The following is a 25,038-nucleotide window of genomic DNA, read 5'->3' as shown; positions in this document are numbered from 1 at the left end:
TGTGAGTAGTGGTGCATATGAATCTACTGCCCACATTTTCTGTGAAATATCATAAGGTATTTTATATCCTGTTTTATGGAATAAAGTATATTCCATTTCTTGCATACTGTTTTCAAGTGCATGTCCAGTATTGGTCTGAAAATATTTCTCTCCTATTCTGTAGAGCATAGAAGGAAGGGCCATGAATTTTGTGTACTATAGTCAAATCTAGATTTTCTCTGGAGGTGGAATAAAAAAAAAAATGACTTATGTACTTTGGCAATTTGTAACATTATTTTAATGATTAGTTTCAACTTCCCTGCAAAATATTTAACTAGAATGATTAACATCTAGCAAAAGGGATTGATCTTAAGTTTTTTTCCTTGGCAATTGACATGAAGGTAATAAGCAGGGAAATATCTGGTTAGAAAAGAAAAAGATAGTTATATTTATGCCAGGCACATATGGTGTGTTCTAATTAAGAGTAAGTATTGAAAAGTTGAATATAAAATGCTTTTCATGTTTATGAATAAAAATTAAGCAACTGAAAACAATACAGGATGCACAAAACACTACTCTGTGAACATTTTGGTGCTGTTTATTTTCAGTTGGGAAGAGATGGCATGATAGGTCACAGCAGCGTGGGACCCTGAGAATTAAGAGCTCTGGTTCCAGTCACTATTTTTCTCTGTGTGCCTTTGAACAAATCACTTAAACTTGGGGACTTCTTTTCCTGCTACATAAACTGAGTAAATGATAAATAATCTTCAAGGTCCCTTACAACTCTAACATGAACTTCTGTAAGATTTAAAGAGCTCTTTTTAAAAATTTTGTTGATGTTATTTTTGGAATTAACTTTATCTTTGCCCTGAAATTGAGCTAGAAGTCATTTGCATGTATTTCAGCAAACTGCCTTGTAAAGCTTGATACATTTGTGAGTGACTTTTTGGGCACTAAACTGCACAGTAAATTTTCAGTCTCTATATTGAACAGTTATACAAGATTAAAATGCTTGGTCATTTAACTGAACATGTGTGGCAGCAGTTGTTGTTTCATGTCATCCATCCAAGGGCCACTTTGATTTAGTGTCCTGTGTCACATAGACCTGACTATAAATAAATATTTAAATCCACTTGAGACTTTAGAATGTGTTGAACTATTTGTTATATGGCTTATTAACTATTAACCATATTAACTATTTTACAACACATCTTTTTTAAAAAAATGTGGTTTCACATTTAGAATCTTTAAGCAAATGCATTGGATTTTAAATTATGTGGCTATATGGGTAGGATGTATGATGGATCATTTTACAAAAAGCCCTTAACAGAAGAGCTTGCTGAGAAGGAAGCCAATTGTTTAGTAACACCAATGTGAAAGGCTACGTCATTTAAAAATAAAACAAGATATGATTTAAGAATTTTAAATAAATTGAATACGCTTTATCTGTCTTGCCTAAAACTTCTAGTAAGCATATTTGTTAGAAGGATTGATACAGAATCATTTCTGATGTAATCTCTTAAACTTACTGTCAAACACAAATATTTAATTTCAGATTAAATAATGGAAGTATGGCTCTTATAATTGCACGAAACACTTCTCGACCAGAATTTATAAAACACCTGAAAAGATATGCCAGTGTTAAAAATCAGGTATAGTAAATTATTTTCATTACTTATGTGCAAAGCTATTAATCATGGGCAGAAATATGCTGTAAGAGTTGCCATCAAGTCCTACCTCATAAAAAGCCTTTATTTTCTTCTGAATACACTAATATTTATTTTTTTCAATCTGTGCTTCCTCCAAATTTTCAAAAGCATTCACCAATACTAATATAGATTGGCCTTTTGTGAGCTATGGGTTGGTGGCTATATACATTTATTTTGTTTGTTTGTGAAATAGAAAATTTAGAGTTCTATTGACATTAAATAAATTAAGGATAAAATTATATACTTGGGCTGTTCTTCAATGAAAAAATAGTGAAATCTGAGATTTTTAGCCTTCTTAGTTTAATGGTAACAGACTTTCTACCATTAAAATTTCTATCATTTCTAAAGTTAGGACCTTTAGAATTACCTGCTATTTGTTTACAGACCTGTCTACTTTCATTGATTGAAATAGAGTCACAGATAAATATTTAAAAATATATCACTTGTATGCAAATATTATTTTTTATTCAAAACTGAAATGTGTGGTGATGTTTGTGGATATAGGAAGACAGACAGACAAATATATATAGATGATCGATAGAAAAAATATTTCCACTGAAGGGATTTGTTTTAAAGAGAAGCAGTAACTACGTATCACAAGCCAAATTCTTTTGGCAGATGTGTTGACTCAATTATTAGGAAACTTACCCTGTAAATAAGTGAATTTCTGAAATTGTGAGTCTTGAAGTACATAGGCATGGTTGTGAAACCCTAAACTCTCACACCTTCTTAAAAGTATGAAATTGTGCCTGGATGTTGTTGGGAGAGAGCACGTGGGAGGAGGAGGAGAGTAAATCCAGGCAATGACCAGCAGCTGACTCTTGCTTACATACATAGCCATTACATGGCTCCCAGTTTTGCGACTTTATAATTTTAAACTTTCTTCGGCAGCCTTCATGAAGTTTCAGTTCTCTTCTGAATACATTATTTGAGCAATGTGTATTGAGCAACCAACTGAAATACTTAGGAAATTATACCATAAAAATTAGATATAGTCCCATTCTAATATAAATCTCTAAGGAGACAAAGTAGACAAAAGCAAATATAAAGTAGGTTGTGAACCCAAGTAATAACTTTATGTATGCATGTTTTGAGAAAGACTGTGATATATTGATATTTTTAAAGGTATTGTGTGATTGTATGCCTTTTTAGATGTTACTAAACTTCTAAAGATTAAAACCAACTTAATTCTTTTTGTTAATCCAAAACACGTTCAATGATTTATTTTTAGTCAGAAAAATAGAAACAGGTAAACAATAAAAAAAGCCCTCAAAATTCCATCATTATCTGGTATAAATTTTTTCTAATTGTTTTCTATTAAATAAGTGAGAACTTAATATTAACCTTAATGTACATACCCTGATAAGCTCTATATTTATTTTAGGGAGGCATCTCCCTCCCTGATGTTATTTATAGACGTTTTCTTTTGGAATTGCCTAAGGGGCAAATTCCCAAGACAATTTTTTGTAGACATCCTTTTTTTCAACATGAATTTAAAAGTATCAGATGCTTACTGTACAATGAAGACAAAGACAGAGTGAATATAATTCTTTATCTTTAGGAAAATAATTGTTTTTTTAAAATGAGATCATGTTATGCAAGATATAATCTGTTTTTCCCATGTACTCTACCAGTCATGTCTTGCTTTTGATGCAAGAAACCATTGTGCGTGTGTGTGGGGTGTGGCCCCGTAGGCTTAACTTTGATTAACTCAACTCTTCTCAAAAATTAAAGTCCATGCTACTGCTCTGTAATTTTTTGTGAAGAAATTCTAAAATGTTTTGCATAATGGTATATATTAAGAATAATTAGATTGATTCCCATGGTGACTACTTTCAAGGAGAGTTAATTTGATACGTTATTTGTTAAAAAATTATAGATACGTATGTATGTGTGTGTGTGTGTTTGTGGTCACTTTCCTATATGGTGACATTTTCAAAACTAAATTCATATAAATTATGTAATATTATAAAGATCAGGTAAATGTAAGATTATATAATCTATTGTAGAAACAGTAGTTCTGGTCTCCAGGAAGGAAAATGCGGCACTTCAGCCTAAGGAGAGCAGTAATCTAGGTCTCTGAACCATCTTTATCAGGTTGAACTGAATGTTCATCTATATTAACAACTTTAGTATTGAAAACTATAATTTGTGGTGTGACTCGTCTTGCCTTCTTCATCTCTGGGTAAAATAGATAGAAAGTAAGAATTACCCTTCAAGTCCTCTCAACTCCATCCTATATCTGGCCTCCATTTTCACTGTCCATACATTTCTACATTCACTTTGACCATTATTTTTGGTATGGAGTTTAAAACCCTTAAATGTGTTTCTTCAGGGACTTGTTTGCAGCCCTCTTGTCTTCTCTTGACACCTTCTCCTGGGTAATCTCATAGCCCCCTTTTGTTTGAACTACTATGAGTGTTGCACACTTCCAAGAGTCTACCTTCTCTTCTGACTTTCAGGACTACTATGTCTTCCTGTGTGCTGAGAAAGTTGTACAACTCACAGGCATCTCAAGTCCAGCATGTCCACAGCTGACCTTACCATCGTTTTCCCTTGCGGTGCTTCTTCCCTGTTTCCCTACACAGGTCTATGGCACCACTCTACTCATCCTGGAGTTACTCTGGATTCTTCTCTCTTCCTCATTCCTCACAGCCTGTCCACCAAGCAGTTCTATTGGTTCTCCTCTTAAATGTTTCTGAAATTTCTCTCTCACCTTAATTCAAATCTAGTTCCTTCTCACTTATAATAGCTTTCTTCTGGTCTTCCTTTTCTCTGGTCTTATCCTCTATACTTCCTTCTAAAGAGATTTTTTTTCTAAAACATCCATCTGATTTCTCAGTTCTTCAATGTCTTTCTCATTGTCATCAAGATAATATCTAATTTCCATGGCATGTATTACATGGCCCTTGGCATTCTGGCCCTTTCCTCTTGCAGCCTCACCTCTTGCCCTCTTCTATCAGATTTCCTGTGTTTTTGTCATTGTATTAGTTCTCTAGAGCTGCTGTAATAAATATTACAGACTGGGTAGCTTAAACACAGAAATCTATTTTTTCACAATTCTGAGTTCTAGAAGTCCAAGAAGGTGTATAAGGTGTGGTTTCTCCTGAGGCTTCTCTTCTTGGCTTGTTGATGGCTGCCTTCTGGCTGTGTCCTCCTATGGTATTTCCTCTGTGTGTGCACATCCCTGTATCTCTGTTTGCCTCAGTTTCCTCCTCTTATAAGGACATCAGTCATATTGATTTAGGGCCTACCCTAAAGACCTCATTTTAACTTAATCACCTCTTTAAAGACTATGTGCAAATATAGTTAGATTCTGAGGTACTGGGGGTTAGGACTTCAACATTTTAATTTTTAGGGGGGACACAATTCAGCCTACAACATTCTATGTCTATTTTAAAAAAAATTAAGAACAAGCATTTATATATTCTGCAAAATATGTGCCAAAATAGCAGTATAGCAATCAATATCACAATATGCTAAATTTTTGTAGTTGCTTGACTATCACATAGTTCAGGACTTTTTACAGCTGTTGTTTCTTCTCTCTAGAACTTCTTCCCTTCTCCTCTGGGCTTCTTCTTCTGTGTTCTTTAAGATTCAGTTCAAATGGGAAGCTCACCTGATATCCTGAGCCTCTTTGCCTCTTCGCAATTATTTCATTAACTCTGTGTATACACCATCATGGCACTTAACATGTATCACAGTTGTAACTGTTTACTTCCCTTCCTCATCCCCCAAATATATCCTCACACATTATGTTAAGCTCTTGACTCCCTAAAGTATCATCTAACAATATCTATGGCTTCATAGGTAATAAATTTGCATGGATGGATGGAGTTTCATTTTGTGATGTAAACACATGAAAACTGATGATTTAAGATAATAGACTTAGTGGTGGGGGCCATTAATTGTTCACGTTCCTTGGCATTCTTCCTGTGTGTGTCTGTTGTCACATGGCTTTCCTCTCTTATAAGGACACCAGTCATATTGGATTAGGGCCCACCTGAATGACCTCATCCTAACTTGATTACATCTGCAAAGACCCTGTTTCCAAAGGTGACATTCATAGGTACTAGGAGTTAGGACTTCTGGATATCTTTATGGGGGGCACAATTTAACTCATAATAGCCAGGTATCAATGACTCATTTAAAACTCATTATTTTTACAATGGATGATTATGTATACAAGTTATGTATACAAGTGAATAACTATGTAGAAGTTTTTACAAGTACACAATATGGAAGATGTCTCCAAGGCTTTAAACCTAAGATGGGAAGTCTAATGTAGACACTGTTAAGCATTTTCATGGAGAGCTGCTAAGGGCCTTCTAATCAGAAGAGCTAATTCCACCATATAACCCTAGTATAATCCACTGTGTAACCCAGTGTATTATACAGTATAAACTGTAAAATCTGCTGGACCTTGTTTTCTACATATATAAAATAAGGAGGTTAGGGAAAATGTTAGTTTTCTGTCACCTTTTAAAATTCTGTGCTTCATTGAGGTTTATATGTGGGAGGGGAAAATCATGTTAATAATACAAAGGGTGCAAAAATAAATGTATACACATTTTAAGAAAGGAAAAACCTGTATTAAAATTGTAAAATTCAATATGTACCGATAACAAAAGATGAATACAAGTCATGTGTATACATTTTTTTGGCACCCCCAGTATATTAGGAATAAACATAATGTCATTTATCTGAAAACTGAAATACGAGTAAATAGTTGCTGTGCATTACCACTAAAAAGTTATTTGGCTATCTTAGTTATTTTAGAAAATGTATAATATTTTTCCACTGTAGTTTCCTCATGCAAACAAGAAACATTGAAATCTGAAGGTTACTTTGCACCATTCTAGAGCAGTCAGTAAGCAAACGCAATTATCTTGCAACTTATGTCCATCTTTAAAGTGGGGATGAGGTGGGCAAACACCAATGAAAATCACATTTGGTTGACGTTTTTTACCTTCATAAATTTAGACCTAGGTTCCTCCTAATTAAATTCCAAGTGTGAAACTTAAACTGTACATCAGCTAAACTAGTTGACAAGTTACTAACCAAGTCAGTGGATTATAGAAATCTGCTATATCAATAGACCAGCATTAAATATTGTCTTTAATTGGAAATCCAACAATATCGTTATTGTATATAATTTCATAGACATTCACTATTTGTCGTAAAACAAGTTTCCTAGCTCTAAATGAGCTAGGAAAGCTTCAGAAAAGGAGTTCCTTGTTTCAGAGAAATTGGAGATCCCTGGTTATAATTAAAGTTTCAAAGCTATAAAAACATTAGCATGCATATTGATACTTAAGAGAGCACAGTGAACTTCTTTAATTTGCGTGAGAACTTCGGGATCAAGGACAGACCATGATTATTTGTATTTGTTTTATTTAGTTCAATTTTCCATTTGTTGAGACTTATACTGTTGAAGAAGTAAAAGTTTACCCAAGGAATAAAACCGGTGGACGCCATCCAGAGGAAGAGGACCAACCGCATGAAACTGCTTCAGAAGAGAGTTTCCCTTGGAACGTAGATGGTGATTTAATGGAAGCTGCATCAGAGGTCCATGTTAAGTAAGTCTAACTATTTCACTGCCTGATATGTCCACCAGTTGACACAAAACTAATAGTATAATGGAAGCCGCCTTCTTGTAACTATCAAATGCAGGTATATGATATATATATATATACCAACATATATATACAGTAAATCAGGGAAGGATAAAAAGACAGAGTTTTAATAAAGTATGACTTTACATTATACATCAATTGTTATGGAGAGTCAAAGCATTTTCTTTGGTTATGAGTCTGTACACTGGCATTCTGAATTATAGATAATGCATGTCTTCAGTTTCCATTTTGATTTTTAAAAAATTAAGATCAAAATATTAAATCTTATAAAGCCATCTGAGTAGCAGATTGTTACAATTTAATCCCTCAGTCTTTTAAAATTTCCTTTCCCCATAATTAATACTGTAACACTTGGTGTTTAGCAGTTCACTTTTATCAAGTCTTTCCAAAGCATTCAGCTTACTTTACATAGGAACAATTTTACATATTATTTAAGTAACAAGAGCAACTGGTATAAACAGGTTTAGAAACATGCAACATCATCCTTGGTAAACTTTATGACTCAATGGGCAGAAGTGTGCAGGGACACTCTGGATGGCCCACTAGATGTAAGCTTTCTGTAGGCACAATTGGCTGGGTTTGACAGAAGCAATGGAGAGCATTAGTCATTCAAAGAAGTCAGTTAAGGCTGTATAGTAATTTCTGGTGTTGATTTATCAGATCCCCAAACACTCAATAACAGAATGATAAGTTGATGAAATAATCAATTATACCTATTTTGTTATTTACAGATTGCACCCAAGACTTATCAGTCTTTATGGAGAAAGCTTGGAAGAAATGAATGATTCCAAAGTAACATGTAATTGTTTATAACAAATGTAAAAACTAGAATATTAATATGAAGGAATATGGTCATGCTGTGGTCACAGATGTGGCCACAGATATCCCAACAGGAAAAATAGTTTCCTTTTTTAAAGAAAAAATGACTATTTTGGGTGGTGTTGGAAATTAGCTTCTAGGGCTTTAAAAAAACCAAGATATGAAATATACCAAAAATGTGTAAATTCTGGTTTTTGGAAAGTATTTATTGGAACTGAAAGCAAACATTTCATATACTTAAACATCATGATATGTCTGTCTTTTACCTAGATAATTCCAAAGTGAAATAATTTGGATTCTTTCATTTTTCAGGATTCGAGCCATCAATTTTGATGTTAAATCTCCTAGGCCTGGTACAAACAGACCACGGAGTTCACAGAAGAATGATTGTCCTAATGTGGTACCTAATCCAGTGAGGTTAAATTTCAAAATTCTATAATTTCAAAATTATACAGCTAGTTAATGATATAACCAGAAATAGAACTAGTTAATGATATAACCAGAAATAGAACTATTTTATTTTCACAATCTCTCTACCTAGACCACTTGCCCACTTCCTCTTTCAAAAAGTTGTTATGGTACAAGTTTTGTGAATATCCTCTGAAAGTTGAAAATTCAATTGATTTTCTTAAAGTAGTAGGGTTTTAAAATTCATGATACAGGTAATATTAAAGTTTATAACAAATTTTATTTTACACTATGCAAACTAACTGGGCGGAACCTGGTCCAGTAGAGAGCTGTGGTGGGCCTCTTGTTCCTGAAAGCCACGTCATCTGGCAAGATAGCACAATTGTTTTCAATGCATCCAGTAAAATCTGAAATGCTGTCATTTCTGAATAGGAAAGAACCAAATTTAAATTTCCTCAGAGATCATCCTTAGAAAGATCATCCTTAGAAAGCAATTCTAAATTTGGGTTTGATTTTTGCGCCAATGATTGTGTAGACATTCTCCTGAACTACTTCGCTTTTTATAATGAAAAAACAAAAATAGCTTCTGCTCAAGAAAATGTGTACTTGAAAGTATGTAATTTCTGTTGGCACAAATGGAGTTCCAGAGGTATCCTGCTTATTGTGATTGGGTTTCACTGCTCAAATGCCTTCACAAATCTCTGTGCATTCCTTCCTTTCCAGCCACAAATCACAGACTGCAGGCTCGTGAATGGATAATTTACAGGGATTAGGTGGTCTGAGGAAGACAGCTGTTGGCAGGGACTTCATATAAAGAAATATTGTCCATAATAGTTAAAGACTGCCCTCTAATTTATCTATTTGATCACTTCCTATAACAGATTTTCAAAATTTGGCCACAATCTTTGACACATATAAATACAGATTTAGCACAGTTCAGATGAAATTATATTCTACAATCAGCACGTAGTTCATATGCATGAATAAATATTACAGAAAGGTCATATTTGTAAATATAAAGGCATTTAAAGAAATTATTTAAATCCAGAAACTACTTCATTACAAAAAACTTCTCAAATAACATCATCAAAAACGTAAACTATTTCACTTATCACTAAAACATATAGAAATTTTGATGGTACATTTATATCGATGGTACATTTATATTCACTGGATACAAGCTAAACCTGTATTTTTCAATTTAGTTAAATTTTGTTCTTGCATTTCCATGCAGAAGAGAATGTTCTTACAGACCTGATGAAACATTTAATATTTACATTTGAATAGAAAAGAATAACATTCAGACAAGTATTTGTATATTGCTTAATTTGAAAGTATTTTACAGTGTTTCAAATTTGTATGAAATATTGCCCCCTAATCCTTGTCTTTGTAGAGCTTTGATTTTTAAAAACTATCAGTGAGGTACAGTTTTCATATTTTACATATATCAGAGTATTTATACTTCAATTATCAGCTAGAGTGCGATATTCACATTCTGTTTCAGAATATAAGTTAAACTTCTTAAGCACTGTTGTTTTTAAAAATGAAAAATTTGACTAATGATGGATTTTTAAAATTTACTCCCGGATACCCTTGACAAAATTGTGTTATAGGAGGACTGTATAAACAAATATTCCTTTAAAAAGTTAAGTTATGTATATATACAGAAAGAAGAAATCCATAGCTGTATAAACAATAATTACCCAGAAGTCAGCCCATGAAGCTCAAACCAGTGTACAAGTTCAGTCTGAAGTTTTTTCTTCAGTCCTATAATACTCATAGACCACTGAATAAATGGTTGTTGATCAGAAGCCCATAGGAAGTATATTACAAGTAAAGGTTTTACAAAGGTAAAATATGCTTTAAAGTGACAATAGCCCTGTTTAATTCACTAGATTTGGAAACAGCTCTGAGAAATTCTGCTAAACACTTTTAAAGAACATATTTCAAACAAGTCTCAAAGATCTATTAGAAATGAGTTATTACATATTCAGTGGAATTTATTTTACTGAAGCAAGCACATATGGCAAATATTTCCTTTAAAGGAATAATACATCAAGTCCAAAACTTCTCCAATTGAGTTGTTTACTTCCTCAATATGATTCAATTCAGATGTACTTGCAGGATATCGAGGGATTACTTATCTTGAATAAACTGAATCTTTAGTGTGTTTCTATCCATTTAAGAACTGAAAGAATATCTTTGGATATATTAAATGTTACCTTTGCAGTTGTTTTCTCTCAAAGAGGTAATCATTGCTTGGATTTTTCATTTGCATTAAGACATATGTCACAAGGTTCTGAGTAAAAGTACATCATCGTTTCTTGGAAACGCGAATTTCTTTATCATACCTGAGTCTGTTATTAGTTCTCTCATTTTGAAAGAACTCTTTAATCATCATCATCATCATTGCTTTTACTGTTAACGTAACTCCAACTATGTCTTCTGTTTTCTTCTTGTAGGATGGATTTGTACTGTCTTTTAAAGAAGCCAGCCTGAAAATAGCATTGCATAATCACTAGTGAGTAGTTATTGTACTCATCAAATCTATACTGTGAGTCCTCATTTAACGTAGATTGTTTCACTTAAAGTCATAGAACCTATTTATAATGAAACCAATTTGACCACAGTCTAATTGATATACAAGAGTTAAATTCTTAACATTATAACGAAACAAAGCTGAATGAAATGATGTTATCTGAGAACCTGCAGTTTGGAAAATATTGGGTTAAAGAGCTTTTATTATTATTATTACTGCAGGACTTCTCAGTGATACGTGCACACATTCTCCAAAATTGAAATAACGTGCAGTATCTCGAAAATGCTTTTTAAAAAATAAGTTATTTTCAACAAATGTTCAAACTATATAACACTAATTTTGAAAGATGTTATCTTTAAGAAATCACATTTTTCTAGAAGGACTTTGATACTGAAGTTAAGGGAAACACAAGATTAGTCCTGTATATTCACTTAGGAATTTTAAAAGTTAACATTAAAAAATACTGAAATATTTCAGTCTAGTAACTTGGGAGTCACAAAATGGCTTTGAGAAAAATCAAGGATGGCATTTTCAGTGGTTGAACATTGGTAATTATTAAAGAAAAGCTTACCTTCCACATAACATATGAAATCAATAAAAGTAAAATAAGTCCAAGTAACAAGCTACTTGAAATAATTGCTATTCTGAATTGAGGTTTCAGTCTTTGATGATGTAGTCCTTCAAGCAGAACCTACATAAATTAACCAAAAATAAAGAATCACCAGTTTAAAAACTTGCTCCTATTTCCTTTGAAGCCCCCTCTATGATCTCCAGTAGCATGTAGAACTACCCACCACATTGTCTTACCAGTTCCAACACAATCATAGGAAACCTTGGTAACTATTTAGAAGAAACAGTGGGCTTTAGCCTATTCCTCCAATCCATGGTACCACATTCACCTCCTAAAAGAGCTGTGTCATTCCCTCCTTCCAGTTTTGGAAAATGCCAACTCTCAGTAAAGTATTTCAAGCCCTCCATGACCTAGTCAAAATCTATTTTCCTGACTAAACATCCTAGCAATATTTTCCCCCTACAAATCTTAATGTTTCAGATAAAAAAGGTAATCTTACATGTGCAATATTCTCATCCTTGTTAAGTTCAATAACTTTGGGATTTGGCTCTGGAAAAGCTGTCGCTCTTATTTCAAACTCGAGTGCTGAGGTCTCATCCTGTTTAATAAAAGAAAAAGCATTGTAGCCTGTCATAGTTTTATTTCAGGAAGACATTAATAGAAATAACTTTTCATGATCCTTACCTACTATCGAGAGGTTTTCACAATTTGTTTTCCCATATTTCACCATTTGTAGTTAATTGTAATGCTTCTTTTGGTTCTAGAGGTACGGTCTTGGTATTAATTTATATGGCATCATTTTAAAATATTTTTATTAGACATGGTTACTTTGCAGCTAACTTAATCTAAATATTATTTGTTAGTTACCAGTGTATTTTTCCCTGGATATTGAATTTTTATCCCCAAATCAGACTTTTTTCACCCGATAAAGCTTTCCTAAAACTCATTTTGTTTTGTTTGGGCTTTTTATTTTTTTATCTTTTCTCAAATGGACAGTCATTTTTCTTTTAAATTTATTGTGGTGAAATTGGTTAGTAAAATTTTATAGATTTCAAGTGTATATTTCTATAATACATCATCTATACATTGCACTGTGTGTTCACCACCTACAGTCAATTCTCCTTCCATCACTGTAGTGTTGTCATCTTGCTGCTCTAATCAAATACATGTGGTCTATTTAATATTGTAATGGAAAAACATGGTACAAATAGTTATAGCATTCAAATATAAAATCAGTAGATGAATTCAGAGCTTTACTATCTAACACAGGGACTTTATAACCCAGAATTCACAGAGGTTGGGAATTTGTGGATGGGCTCCATAGCTAAGGACTTATTGAAACTGTGCAAAATTGAGATTTTTTTTTTCATATGTGTACTCATTGGGGTAGGTGAGAATATATTTTTGGGTCAGATTCTTAAAGAGCTCTGACTTTCAAAAATTAAAACTACTGTGTACAGGTTATTTAACATTTTGGAGAGAACACATAGAATTTTAGGGCTGAAAATAAATTACATACATAGTTTATCTAGATCAGTGGTTTTGAACAGGATGATTTCATCCCCTAGAGGACAGCTAGCAATGTCTGGGAGACAATTTTGACTCTCAGGCCTTGGGAGGTGTTGCTACCAGCATCTAGTGAATAAAGGTCAGCAATGATGTCTAATATCCTACAATGTACAGGGCAGCTCCTGACCATAAGGAATGACCTGGTCCAAAATGTCAATAGTGCCTACTGTTGAGAAACCTGGACTTCGAGTGTATGAGATGGCAAACTACAAAAGTTTAAATGACTTGTTGATCCCATGACTTAATTGTCAGCACAACTGTAACTAAAACTTCCCTGTCTGGTGCATGTTCCTCTGGACCACCATGTGGTAATTTCAAATATTTTTCCAAACAAAACATAGCTACCATTTCATTTAGCTTACTATGTGCCATGCACTATTACAGTCATACCTCGGAGGTCATGTGGGTTTGGCTCCAGACCACCACAATAAAGAGAATATTGCAATAAAGCGAGTCACACAAATTTTTTGGTTTCTCAGTGCATATGAAAGTGATGCTTACACTATACTGTATTCTAGTAAGTGTGTAGTAACACTATACTGTATTCTAGTAAGTGTGTAGTAACTATGTTTAAAAGATGTGCATACCTTAATTAAAAAATACTATATTGCTAAAAAATGCTAACCATCACCCAAGCCTTTTGGAAAAATGGCACCACTAGACTTGCTGGATGCAGTGTTGCCATAAACCTTCAATGTGTAAAAAACACAATTATCTGTAAAGCTCAATAAAAGAAGGTACGCCTGTACTAAATGCTTTACAAAACTCATTTAATCTAACATACCTGCAAAAGAGATATCACCCATATTTATCAGATAAGGAAACTGAAGAACAGAACTCCAGATAAAACAAATTTATCTCAAAATACTTTCAGAAATATGTATAGTCCTTTCTAGGAAGAAGTCCAAGGTGTATTTAATTATTTTTTAATTCAACCTTTCAAAGTTCATTTTCTTAAAAGTGTTTTTGTTATTGTATATTTGCTTTGTTGATAAATTTTGATGTTTTAATTTGATTTTATGAAAGACCTAATTTTACTTCTTAGCTTTTACTTTCTTAGCTCATGTAAGAAAGCATCATTTAAAATGCTTTGGAAAAAACTTTAAAATTATATGAAATGTGAACGTAGCCAATTTCTTTGATTCCATCCAGGTTCATAAGCAGTTGGACACGTTTTCTAAAATAAACTTCTTAATGATTCCATAGTCTATTTTACAGTCTTACTTGTCTGTTTAATTACGAAAGCCATGTCTTTTAGATAGTGTGTTCTGCTGAAATAATAAATCGAAACAGTTTTAGCATTTTACTCCAAATTTCACTCTCATTAGTACCTTCTTAGTTTGTTGAATGCCTCCTTACCTACCATCCTATTTCTACAAGACAGTTGAGTCTGCAGATTCTGTAGGAACCTCCACACAAAATTGTCACGGATATGAGACTTACCATTTCTACAATGGATGGCCGGCCTTCCAACTGAATGTGAATACTCGCTTCTTTTCCACTTTCCATTGTCCCCAAATTGCACAAGAAACTTAAACAGTGTGGATCAGCTTTTATGCAGTACTTAAAAAGAATGCAAAAGAGCTACATTAAAATTTCAACATTTTCTTAAAAGACTAAAATTTTGCATGGAGTGAAAAAATCTGCTCATTTATAAAATTTATCTTGCTAGAAACATGGATTTTAAAGAGCTGCTTTGATTAGTGGCATTTAAAAAATATCTTCAACAAAACACAAATGTTTGTTTTATAAATTATAACAAAAACCAAGTATTTGAACTGGAGCATGTGTTCTCATTCTTCTTATGAATGGAACCGTCTGGGATAGACTTAAAAGAAAGACTCCTAATCACAATCTTGCTAAATTAGATATTCTATGTTCATTGTAAAACTTGGATAATTTGAAGGGTAAGATTGCTTCGTCGTTTTGTTTTTTGTTTTTTCCGAAATTAACTAAAATGAGAAGAGTAAAAATTAATTTCATGACACAAAGGCTGTTCTGTTGAAGATAGCATCTTTGTCTCCTAAAGGGTCTGGAACAATGTCTGGCAGGCATAAAATGGGCATTTGTTAGATAAATCATGAAACTGTATAGTGTATATTTAATCCTAGGTCTGTCTCAACTTCCCAGTCATGCCTGTTCTTCATATACAAGAATATTACCTGAACATGTTTCTCTCCTACTCTCATCTAGCAGCTCAAACCCACTGATTCTTGGCTTTAAGTAGTTCACTTCTGTATATTAGAAAGCACTACAATCTGAAAAACTGAAACTTACCAACAGCCTCTTATCAGTCTTTGACAAGAATTTGAGTATGTCTTTCAGGGTCTCCATTGCACCTTTTTCCTTCTCTGATGAACACTTTCTCTGATAATTTTTAAAATGGCATTCTCCAGTAGTAGTCTATAAACATAGCGAGAATAATTTTATTGTTCAATATTGGAAAGAACAACAAAAGCTACATGGTTTTAGAAGTTCCAGTTGGTTACCTTTTCTAAAGTATATCAAGTACTTGTAAAATTGTTAAAATAATTTTTTACAGATACATTTGGGAGAAATTAAATCAGTGCAGCAAAATTACAAAAGCCCAGCAAAAATTTAGAGGGTTGGATATAGGTCCTAAACCGATCAAGTGGCCTTGACCTTATAGAAATTAGGGCAATGTGAAAAATGGACATTTTTGTCATTAGCATGAAATTAAACATTTCTTGGGCTTTAGGCATAAAACAATAATGTTGTAAAAGCATGTCCTACCATGTAAATCTGGAATACAAGTAAGATTAAAAAAAATTAGATCTCAAACCTACTTAGTAGGTTTATTTATTAATTGCTTGTCTTGAAACTAGGAGAATAAACCAATTCTGATGAAGTCATCAATATAAGAACATTGATTCTTAAGTAGTGATTTGAATATTCTTCCTTTTAAAAAGGATAAATTCCTGATTTTTAAACAGTGGTCTCAAATTTTATGGAGAAATTTACCAATTAAATTACTTTCCCATTGGGTCCATATCCCAAAGCAAATGTACTGAAGATATAGAGCATAATTCTGTTATTGTCCAAGTCCAATGCAGAGATCCCACTGTAATCCTAGAGTTCTAATGCAATGTGTTCTATTCAAAGTATACTTAAATGCACAGCAAATTCATAGCTTAGGGTGTCACTGAAATAAGTTAACAGAAAGCTCAATTTTAGCAATATTACTTACAATAAAGGAAGGAATGCATTGTTACCTGGACATCCAGAATGTTGAACAACTTATAAGTTTGGGGGATGAAAGAATTTGGTACCATTATTTCCACACTAACATTTGGAGCCACGCTATGGCCAGTGTTGATAACCTGATAAGAAGGAAACATTTTAAAACAATTTTAAAATATTTTTCATAAATGTAAGTACAGATATTAATGAGCTTTTCGGTGGACCAACATGTTTCACGCAACATTTATAGTGGTGGAGGTTTGTAGTTGGCAGCTGCACAGTAAAAGGAGACAGAAAAGCTATAGTGAGAACTTTAAAAAGTTGGCTAATAATTGCAACCTCTAGGTATTATTCCCAGCCCTCTCTTTTGGTATTAATTAGGCCAAAATGTCCAGGCTGATGTTTTATTGTAGAAATAGTCTAAAGAGAAGTCAAACAGTATATTAGTATGGCACATAATGTATCTAAAAAAAAACCATGCTCAATTGGTCCTGATAACTATCCTACAAGGTGGTCTGACATTTAATTATTTGCGAGCTCAGGAAAATGCTAAGAGGGATTAGTTAATGATGTTTCCAAGATGAAATTTAAAAAGTGGCAAGAATTGGTACTAAAATTCAGGTGTTGTAATTTTAAATGTTATAATGTTTTCAAAAATCACTCTGTGCTGAAGGGGTAATCATCAGCAGTAAGTGAATAAAAATGTATTTTATTTCAGGGTAATTATAATGCTAAGGCATTCAGAAAATCAAGGGGTAGTTTATTGGGATTTAGAGAAAGTATAACAGGTTTTTAAATAATAATGCATAAGGGAATGATATTTCATTATTATTGATAGATTTGGGGATTGCAGATCCTTGTAAAAGGAAATTGGGCCAAAATATTTCTTCCCTGAGAGTTTAACTACAAAACAAATACAATAAATCAGAAAAGAAATGTGCCACAATTTATGAATGAAATAGCATGATTCACAGAGTTGGCAATAATGTTTTGAATGCCTATGATATAGATAAAGGAGAAAGTCCCTGGCTTTGGGACAGGTGGTAGTTGCTAGGCCAGACAAGGACAGGGCAGTTTCAAAGGCTATGTCACAATGGGTAACTGGCAGTGCCCAGATGCATCCTGATGCTAGCAAATAATCCTTCTAATCTACAATATTTTTCATCTTTGTTCACCTGATAACATTTAGGCCTCCAAGAGCATCATACTTGGACATAATCACAAAACCTACAGTCTGAAAGTATGTCCAGTCCAGTCACTCCATTGTAATTTAACTAAAATACTTGTTAACTATTACTTATAAATTAATAAATAGGCATTCCAGAGTCCAGCTCAGTTTCTGTTTTAGTTTATCAAAGTACAAACCCCCACTGGGCTCCTGACAGGACCATTTCTTGGGACTTCAAAGGAGAAGGACAAATTTTTTCAACACTACCCTATGCTAACAAAAACTTGAGTGTACATAGACTTAATAGGATTTCAAAATCATTCTTTTCCCACAGATTTGGAGGGCCGAGGAATTTGCATTTTGGGTAAATACCCCAAGTGACTCTGATACACATGTTGAAAAGCATTGCCTTTCAAAATATAATGTACCTACTTTAGACTCACATTTTATACATGGTTATACAGCACTCAGAATATTTGGACAGTGCTTTTGGCTCAAAAAATATTTTTGTGGACATTATCTCCAATTATTTATTCATCAGAAGTACCCCTGGTGCACCAAAAGTCTCAGTTGGTAGTGAAATTTTTAAAAATTTATATTACTATATTAATATTTCTGGGTAATGATTGTACGTTTTACTTTTTATAAAGGTTATTGAATAAATGATGCATCCGTTATCACAGGTCATATACCTATGGCTTGAAAGACTGACCAAGCAGACCTTGGGAGATAAGAGCTTCCTTGGTCATGTTAAGGCTTTGATATAGCCTGAACCAAGAGGGGATTTCACTGATTTGCTCCTGAAGATGGCTTTCCTTGGCCTATCCTGTTTTCTGGATGCTCCTCTAGCAGATTCATTTCCTCCCCTAACTTTGCCAGTTTCAGGCTTTACCTCTGTTTCTACTTGCTTACTCCTACCTGCACTGTAAGGAGATGTGGGCTTGAGTCACAAGAGTAAGACAAAGGGGAGGAAAGGAGCAGGGGGCTGAGAGGAAAGGGCTTGAGTTGCCGTGCAGCAGCTCCCTCCTCACGGCAGCTGTGGTGTGCCCAAGGCTGAGGCACATCACAGGTATATGGTGTCTTCGGGAGAAACGCATCAGTAACATTCTTTCAATTTCTTATGAACATCAGCACAATCATCTTTTCTTACATGGAAAGTGAAGTTCATTGTCTCTGCCATGCATGTTTCAGGCTCATTTTCCTCCTTTGATCCATATACAAATGAAATTGGGTTTACAAACCTGACAGAAACAAATTCAAATTTAACTTTTTTTCAGTGTTAACAATCTCATTCATTTATTCACAAAGTGCATATTGGGCATGTATTAGGTGCCAGGTCGTGCTGGCTGCAAAGATAGCATATTCATAAGACACCTCGCCCCACTCGAGAATTCTGTACAGTCTACTTGAACATAGTTAACTGTCTTTTTTTGATGAGGTATTATAATCAGTTTTCCTCTATAATCTGGATTGTAGCATACATCATTTAAGATAGCATGTATTTTAGTTATGCTATAATCCAGACTATAGGTGCCTCCTAAGCACCATGAATACTTTTGATTTCTTGGTAAGATAAGAATTTTAGTGAAAACGTAATGAAATTAGAAAGTCATGTGCTCTGACTTGTATGACAATACCTCTTCCCACCAATATCCTTTGCTTGCCTTCCCAACACTGCCTAGCTCATTCGACTAAGATGACTCATGTAAATTTGACAAATATGAGATAAATTCTTAGCTTTTCCCCAGGGCTCCAGTATGCTCCTATACTTCAATCTATCTTACCTATTTTTGAGTTATTCTCATCCCTTAATTCTTGCTGGCTACTTGTAATGTAACCCAAGTCTGGGGAACAATTCAAATACCAAACAATTCTTATGGTAATTTGTTTTTGTGAGAATACAAGGTTTCCACATTTTTACCTGTGATTAGACATGTGTATGGTCAGTAATGAACTTTAGGAAATACTTCTCTAGGGAAATTCTGACTCTACAAGTTGTGCATATTTGGCAGCAATAATAGGAAGTAATGCAAATTAGGGACCCATTACACAGGAAAGAAATTAGAAATATTCAAATGCAGATTTAGGCAGCTTAATAGTTGCGAGTTTTCCTTGTATAAAATAACAAGATGTAGATAATAAAAAGATAGGAAAACACTCATTACAGGAAAATCAAGGAGGGAATGTGAGACAAACATTCAAACCCAGGAAACACGCTATCAGTTTTTCTTTGCTTCCCATTGACTCCTCTCCCTTGAATGGCTTCCTTCATCCCACTGCTGGTTTTATCTCACAACCTTGATAATTCCATCAGTTTCAGACACTGATATTTTGTTTTTATATAATTATATGCGATCTTTATGGGTGGTTAAAAATGATTACGGATGGTTTACATTTAGAGCAGTAAGGAAAGGTCATCTGTCTATTCTGCATTTATCTTCAATTGCTTTTAAAATGTGATTTTACAGGTTAATAGCCCAATAATTCCATAAAATATTCAAGTTTTACTTACTACTCCTTTCATTCTTTTTCCATACATCTCCTTCTTGAATCAGAGTCACAACCAATGATTAAAATTATGAGGAATAAGTGAACACTGGCTCTGGGGCCGTGGGTGAGCAACTCCATAATTCATGAACATAAAGAGAGGAAAAGGGACACCCTGCATTCAGCTCTCTCATATCTCAATCCATTTGCCAAATAGGTAGACACGGGTTCTAGAGAGTAGTGATATGGCCAGGCGCGTACTTTAAACATCACACTTGCCACGGCCACTGAGTCTGAGCATGTAAACTGCGTGCTGCTCAGCTCCCTGGGACCCCGGCCCGTGCTGCGTCCAACTGAATGGCTGTACGTGGCCCTCTAGAGGCTTATCAGGTTCTTCTAGTAAGAAATCTCCCCCAGCGGGGCACTAGTTTGATGTGGTCTCAGTGATTATAGAGGGCATTAAAACAATGAACAGCTAGGCAAGCGACTGTAAGGTCCAGGCAATTGTTAAGAGACAGAAACAGCACAGGATCTTTTATACTTTTTAAACAATATGGTTTTGACCAATAATGTCAACAACAATGGAATTTTAAATCAGCCTTCAACTTTAGAGGAGGCCTCAATATCTACTTACCCATGAAGAGTGAGCATGACTTCATACTTCAGAGGTATTGCTACAGTCACTTTGTTCTGCTTCAGACCGTCCATTTCCCCTTCATTATCACTACAGAAGCAAATAGAAAACACCCTGTTAGAATCCATGCAGCACAAAAATCATCTTCAGAGAGAATTACATACTATGTATACCTAATATACTTGGAGGTTGTTTAAATGATGCTTTTTTAGGGTAGTGGTCATAAAAGTGGAACTGATAGTAAGAAATTTTTATGACAGGTTTGGCAGAAATTTGCTCTCATTATTTACATGATTATTTGCCTCTGCTGTGTTTGCCCCCAAATAAGACCTAGCCGGATCATCAGCTTTAATGTGTCTTTTGGAGCAAACATTAATATAAGACCTGGTCTTATTTTACTATTATATAAAACCCGGTCTTATATTAATTTTTGCTCCAAAAGACGTATTATAGCTGATGATCCCGGCTAGGTCTTATTTTCGGGGAAACACGATATGCTGGTTGGAGGTTTTTTGTGTTTGTTTCTTAGATCACAGAAGAGAACTTTTCTCCTGCCAGCAATGGAACACAGCTCCGTGGTTCCACTAAGGTTCCCCTCCCCACAAAAAAGTCAGGGGTCCATTTCCTTTAGTACAATTATTGTTTCCCAATGAAATACCAGGCGGCATGCACTGTGATGTTGAGATCCTCTTCTGCTCTGTTGAGTGAGCTAACATCCAGGAGAAAGCTAATATCTGTCTGTAAAACAGAGAAAAAAAGCTCATTTTTAAAATAATTTAAAACACATTTTTTAAATAATCTGAATTTTAATTTTCCTTAAGAGTTTATCTTCTGTGGAATGTAAATTTGTAACTCTATTCTAGAAGCACAGGCTACCCCTCTCTAGGGCAGTGAGCTATGAGGAAGTTGTTGGGTTTGTGGTCATTTTAAAGCACCAGCATTTCCACAAGTGACATTCAGAGACAAAGCCTCCTCTAAATGTAGTGAAGACAGCAGCAGGTCCAGACTGACAAAATTAGAGATGCTTTAACAACTTGAGTGAGGACTTTTGCCAGAAACACCTTTTTGTATAGCAGAGGTAACATGCCTGGCAGATAGGGCCACCTGGGGTGGGGCGCGGTGGGGTGGGGGGAGTGTTGGGGAAGAGTGAGACAGGAGAGCGGAATTCTGACTGATACATTCACATGCCCATCTTGACAAATACATGCCCCCCCTTTTTTTTTTACAGTGAACATTGCCCAGAATATAAATATAATATCAAAGATCTCAAGCCCATTTGGTGTTGGTTTTATTTTATTGCTTATTTACCCTAGGTAAAAAATAAATTATATATTTGTATGCAGCATAAACACAGGAAAAATAAAAACAAATTATTCATGTTGGCAAACAAGAATTATAAATGTTAAATGCTTACCCTTGAGAGATGATCTACATATATATAACCAACATTGCAGTCAAGTTTTACTATGCCAGAGCTATCTGTTACTTCACAGTTTATTTGCTTCTCTTCCTTAAAAAAAAAAAAAAAAAAGGTTTAGGTAGGAAGGTAACGCAAAGTTTGTAACATATGTTTAAGGGTGGTTTTTGAAAAAGAAAATCATTCCCCCCAAATTTACTTTCCTAGACATATATATGTATGTTGGTTTATTCTAATAGTTATATAAATTCTCCACAGAACAATTCATGGACTTGTGGCTTTCATCCATATTTGTGTGTTCCCTATTTAATTCAAGGTCTAGATCCCTGAAAAATCATGAAGCAAGGAATTCATAAGGTCTGTATTTCATTGGCCCTCTTCTGTGTGGGATGTGAGAATGTGTTTAAGATATTTAATTGCAAAAACATTAACGACCAGAGTGTACACACACACACACACATTCAGAGGATGCCAAAAAAATGTATGCACATTTTAAGATAACATCTCTTAAAATGTTTTTGGCAACCCTGGTATATATACTCAAATGTTTCCAGGAAATATACATCTCTATATGTATATGTGTAGATATAGATTTCTCTAAATATTTGAGTTTAACCTCTTACTATTGCAAAAAGCCTCTTAATGCTCTAGAGAAAGGGGTAATAGATATTTCTGAGAGAAAGAATTGGTCTCTGGATATGACGTGGGTAAATTTGCTAAGGGATAGAGAAGCATCAAAGGAGAAGGCAATTGAGGATTTTGTCTTCGAAATTCCACCCTTATTAATATTTCCCTGATGGATTTAAGTGCTGATGACTGAGGCATGGTGGTAAGAAAAGGTCTCCAGGTGCTTCAGACCCTTGCAGGAGAAGAGACACTTGCCTACAATGTGGTTGACACCAGGATTTTGGAATTTGTGGAGGACTGCAGATTCCAGCATGGTGGAGGTCCTTTGGGAACAAGACTGGGTGTGTGAAGTTCCAATGCAGATCAGTAACTCTGGGAGGACCAACATTGCTTGTGCAGGGACCCAACCAAGAGGAATGGCCTCAAACAGCAGATGAGGATGTACCAGTGAGAATAGCAATGGCACCCAAGAACCTAACTGGTCAATTGTTTCTCTCTAGTAGTAGCATTTGGAAGCAAGAAGCTGACTCTTGGTCTCAGTCAGATCTCAAAGGACCTGGCATTTTGACCAGGGGCATGGAGGAAGTCTCAAAATCACTGGAAGCCCGGGAGATAAGTCTAAATAAGACACAGATCTTTAGACCTCAAGTTGATGAAGTGAATGATATCATTTACACTTGTAAAAAATTCAGTAAAATATCATGTAGTATCGTGCTATTGTGTTTTTTTTTTGTGATACTTACCAGATCTAAAATCTTAATGAAGTAAATCCCAGTGGGTAGTCTGATATGCAAAGTTGTTTCATATGCATCATCTCCAGCATTAAACAAGGACACATTCAACATTAACATCTTCAGACTTCCAACAGCAAGATAGGTTTTATTTTCAAATGGCCTAAAATTAAGTAATATTATTTAGTTCTTGTTTGGGAAGTTAAAATCACATCTCATTTATTTATCCCAAACATAAAAAATATTAATTTGGAAAAAACCACCAGAGGGAAATGACCCCATGCAAGTAGATGCAAATCTATGTTAAAAAGAACACAATTTCCCATGTTTCAGATAAATTCAGTCAGCTATTACCCAAGAAAAGTTTTTTTTAATTGGTTATAATTAAGCTAGTCTACTTTCTGTTTTACTTGTCTAACTTCTTGCTTCTATAATTTTAACATATTTTCCAATATTTTTCTAAAATTGTTTTTTTCTTTATTCTCAAATAGACGTTGAACTAGCTGCTTCCCAAACCAAAGGGGGGAATGGAGGGAACTGGGAGAAAAGGAGAATAGAGAGCGTATTTCCACCAATAGAGACGATATTTCGTGGAAGTGAACATGGCATGAAGACAGATTGCTAGGCCCAGCAAAGGAGTCCAACTCAAGTCTGTTAGTCTAGAATTAATTTCTTCAGACAGGCTGCTCACCTCTATCATAACTAGACCACATTAAAAACAGAATTGCAAAAATGCTCCACATCCTGTGAATTTAGAAGAGGAGATTACTGCAAATCCAGGCATGAGTGGGCTCAAGTTCTGGCTCTGGCCCCAGTTCTTCTGGGGGAGGTGGGGTTCATTTACCGTTCTTATGCCTCAGTCACCTCCCCTGTAATAATAACTACTATTCAGTGAAGATTTGGGCCACGTACGTTCCATGAATTCCTCACAACAACACATTTATATATGAGGAACTGGAGGCTTAAGGAACTTATTCAAGGTCTCAGGGCTAGAATGTTCTAAAGTCTCAAGGCAAATGCAAATCTCTGCTTACACAGACCACTCACTTTACCTATGAGAGAGAGAGAAGAGTTGAACGTCAAAGAAAACTGTTTTCAGTTGCAACATGATTCTACAAGCTTTCCTCAGAGATAGACCTTCATAAATATCCAAAAATTTAGAATTTAGAAAAAGTAGTTCAACCAGAGAAAGATGGAAGCCAAAGCAAAATACCAGGTGAGGATAATCGTAACAATAAGAAAGGTAAACATTTACCTAGCAGTTCAGAGTTTAGAAAGTTTCTTCAGTGTTTACATTGTATCATTTTAATCAACATCCATATAGAAGATTAGTATTTGAATAAACTATTTCAGGAAATGCTAAACACACAGCAGGCATTTAATAGTTATTTGTGAATAAATTTAAGATAAAAGGTGTTTAAAGACAGTTTAAGAACGTGTTTCAAATGTATGCTTTTAAGCATTATTTGAAGATTCATGAATGAATGAGTATAATGGATAGATCCTGTATAATAAATCAGGTAATGTGATCATTACTTTTTGA

The 25,038-nt window shown here is 34.5% G+C and overlaps 2 protein-coding genes across 8 annotated transcripts in view; one reads left to right on the top strand and one right to left on the bottom strand.

The window, feature by feature from the left end:
* CERKL (CERK like autophagy regulator) overlaps positions 1-12,606 on the top strand; it is a 112,276-nt gene extending 99,670 nt beyond the window's left edge. The window contains exons 11-15 of one of the 4 annotated variants that reach the window (XR_013993549.1): positions 1,535-1,631; positions 7,089-7,267; positions 8,056-8,123; positions 8,456-8,555; positions 11,014-12,606. Coding sequence is in view for 2 of the 4 variants with exons in the window: in XM_081052044.1 (XP_080908170.1) it covers positions 1,535-1,631; positions 7,089-7,267; positions 8,056-8,137 (358 nt within the window). In the remaining 2 variants the exon portion in view is untranslated. Of the gene's footprint in view, positions 1-1,534; positions 1,632-7,088; positions 7,268-8,055; positions 8,182-8,455; positions 10,880-11,013 lie in introns of those variants that run through there. The other 3 variants (XR_013993550.1, XM_081052045.1, XM_081052044.1) reach the window with 3 other exon arrangements.
* Positions 7,087-25,038, bottom strand: part of ITGA4 (integrin subunit alpha 4) — a 109,439-nt gene continuing 91,487 nt past the window's right edge. For 2 of the 4 annotated variants that reach the window (XM_081052042.1, XM_081052043.1), the window contains exons 18-28: positions 23,508-23,658; positions 22,135-22,230; positions 21,379-21,458; positions 20,721-20,810; positions 18,750-18,840; positions 16,464-16,571; positions 15,508-15,633; positions 14,674-14,793; positions 12,161-12,259; positions 11,662-11,781; positions 8,340-11,046 (exon numbers count right to left, since the gene is read on the bottom strand). In XM_081052042.1, coding sequence (XP_080908168.1) covers positions 10,942-11,046; positions 11,662-11,781; positions 12,161-12,259; positions 14,674-14,793; positions 15,508-15,633; positions 16,464-16,571; positions 18,750-18,840; positions 20,721-20,810; positions 21,379-21,458; positions 22,135-22,230; positions 23,508-23,658 — 1,186 coding nt within the window. In that variant the 3' untranslated portion in view covers positions 8,340-10,941. Of the gene's footprint in view, positions 11,047-11,661; positions 11,782-12,160; positions 12,260-14,673; positions 14,794-15,507; positions 15,634-16,463; positions 16,572-18,749; positions 18,841-20,720; positions 20,811-21,378; positions 21,459-22,134; positions 22,231-23,507; positions 23,659-25,038 lie in introns of all 4 variants that reach the window. The other 2 variants (XM_081052041.1, XM_081052040.1) reach the window with 2 other exon arrangements.

This window comes from Rhinolophus hipposideros, assembly GCF_964194185.1.
Source record: "Rhinolophus hipposideros genome assembly, chromosome: 6".
NCBI lineage: Eukaryota > Metazoa > Chordata > Mammalia > Chiroptera > Rhinolophidae > Rhinolophus > Rhinolophus hipposideros.
The sequence above is the reverse complement of the archived record's forward strand: the minus strand, read 5'-3'. Positions and strand labels throughout refer to the sequence as shown.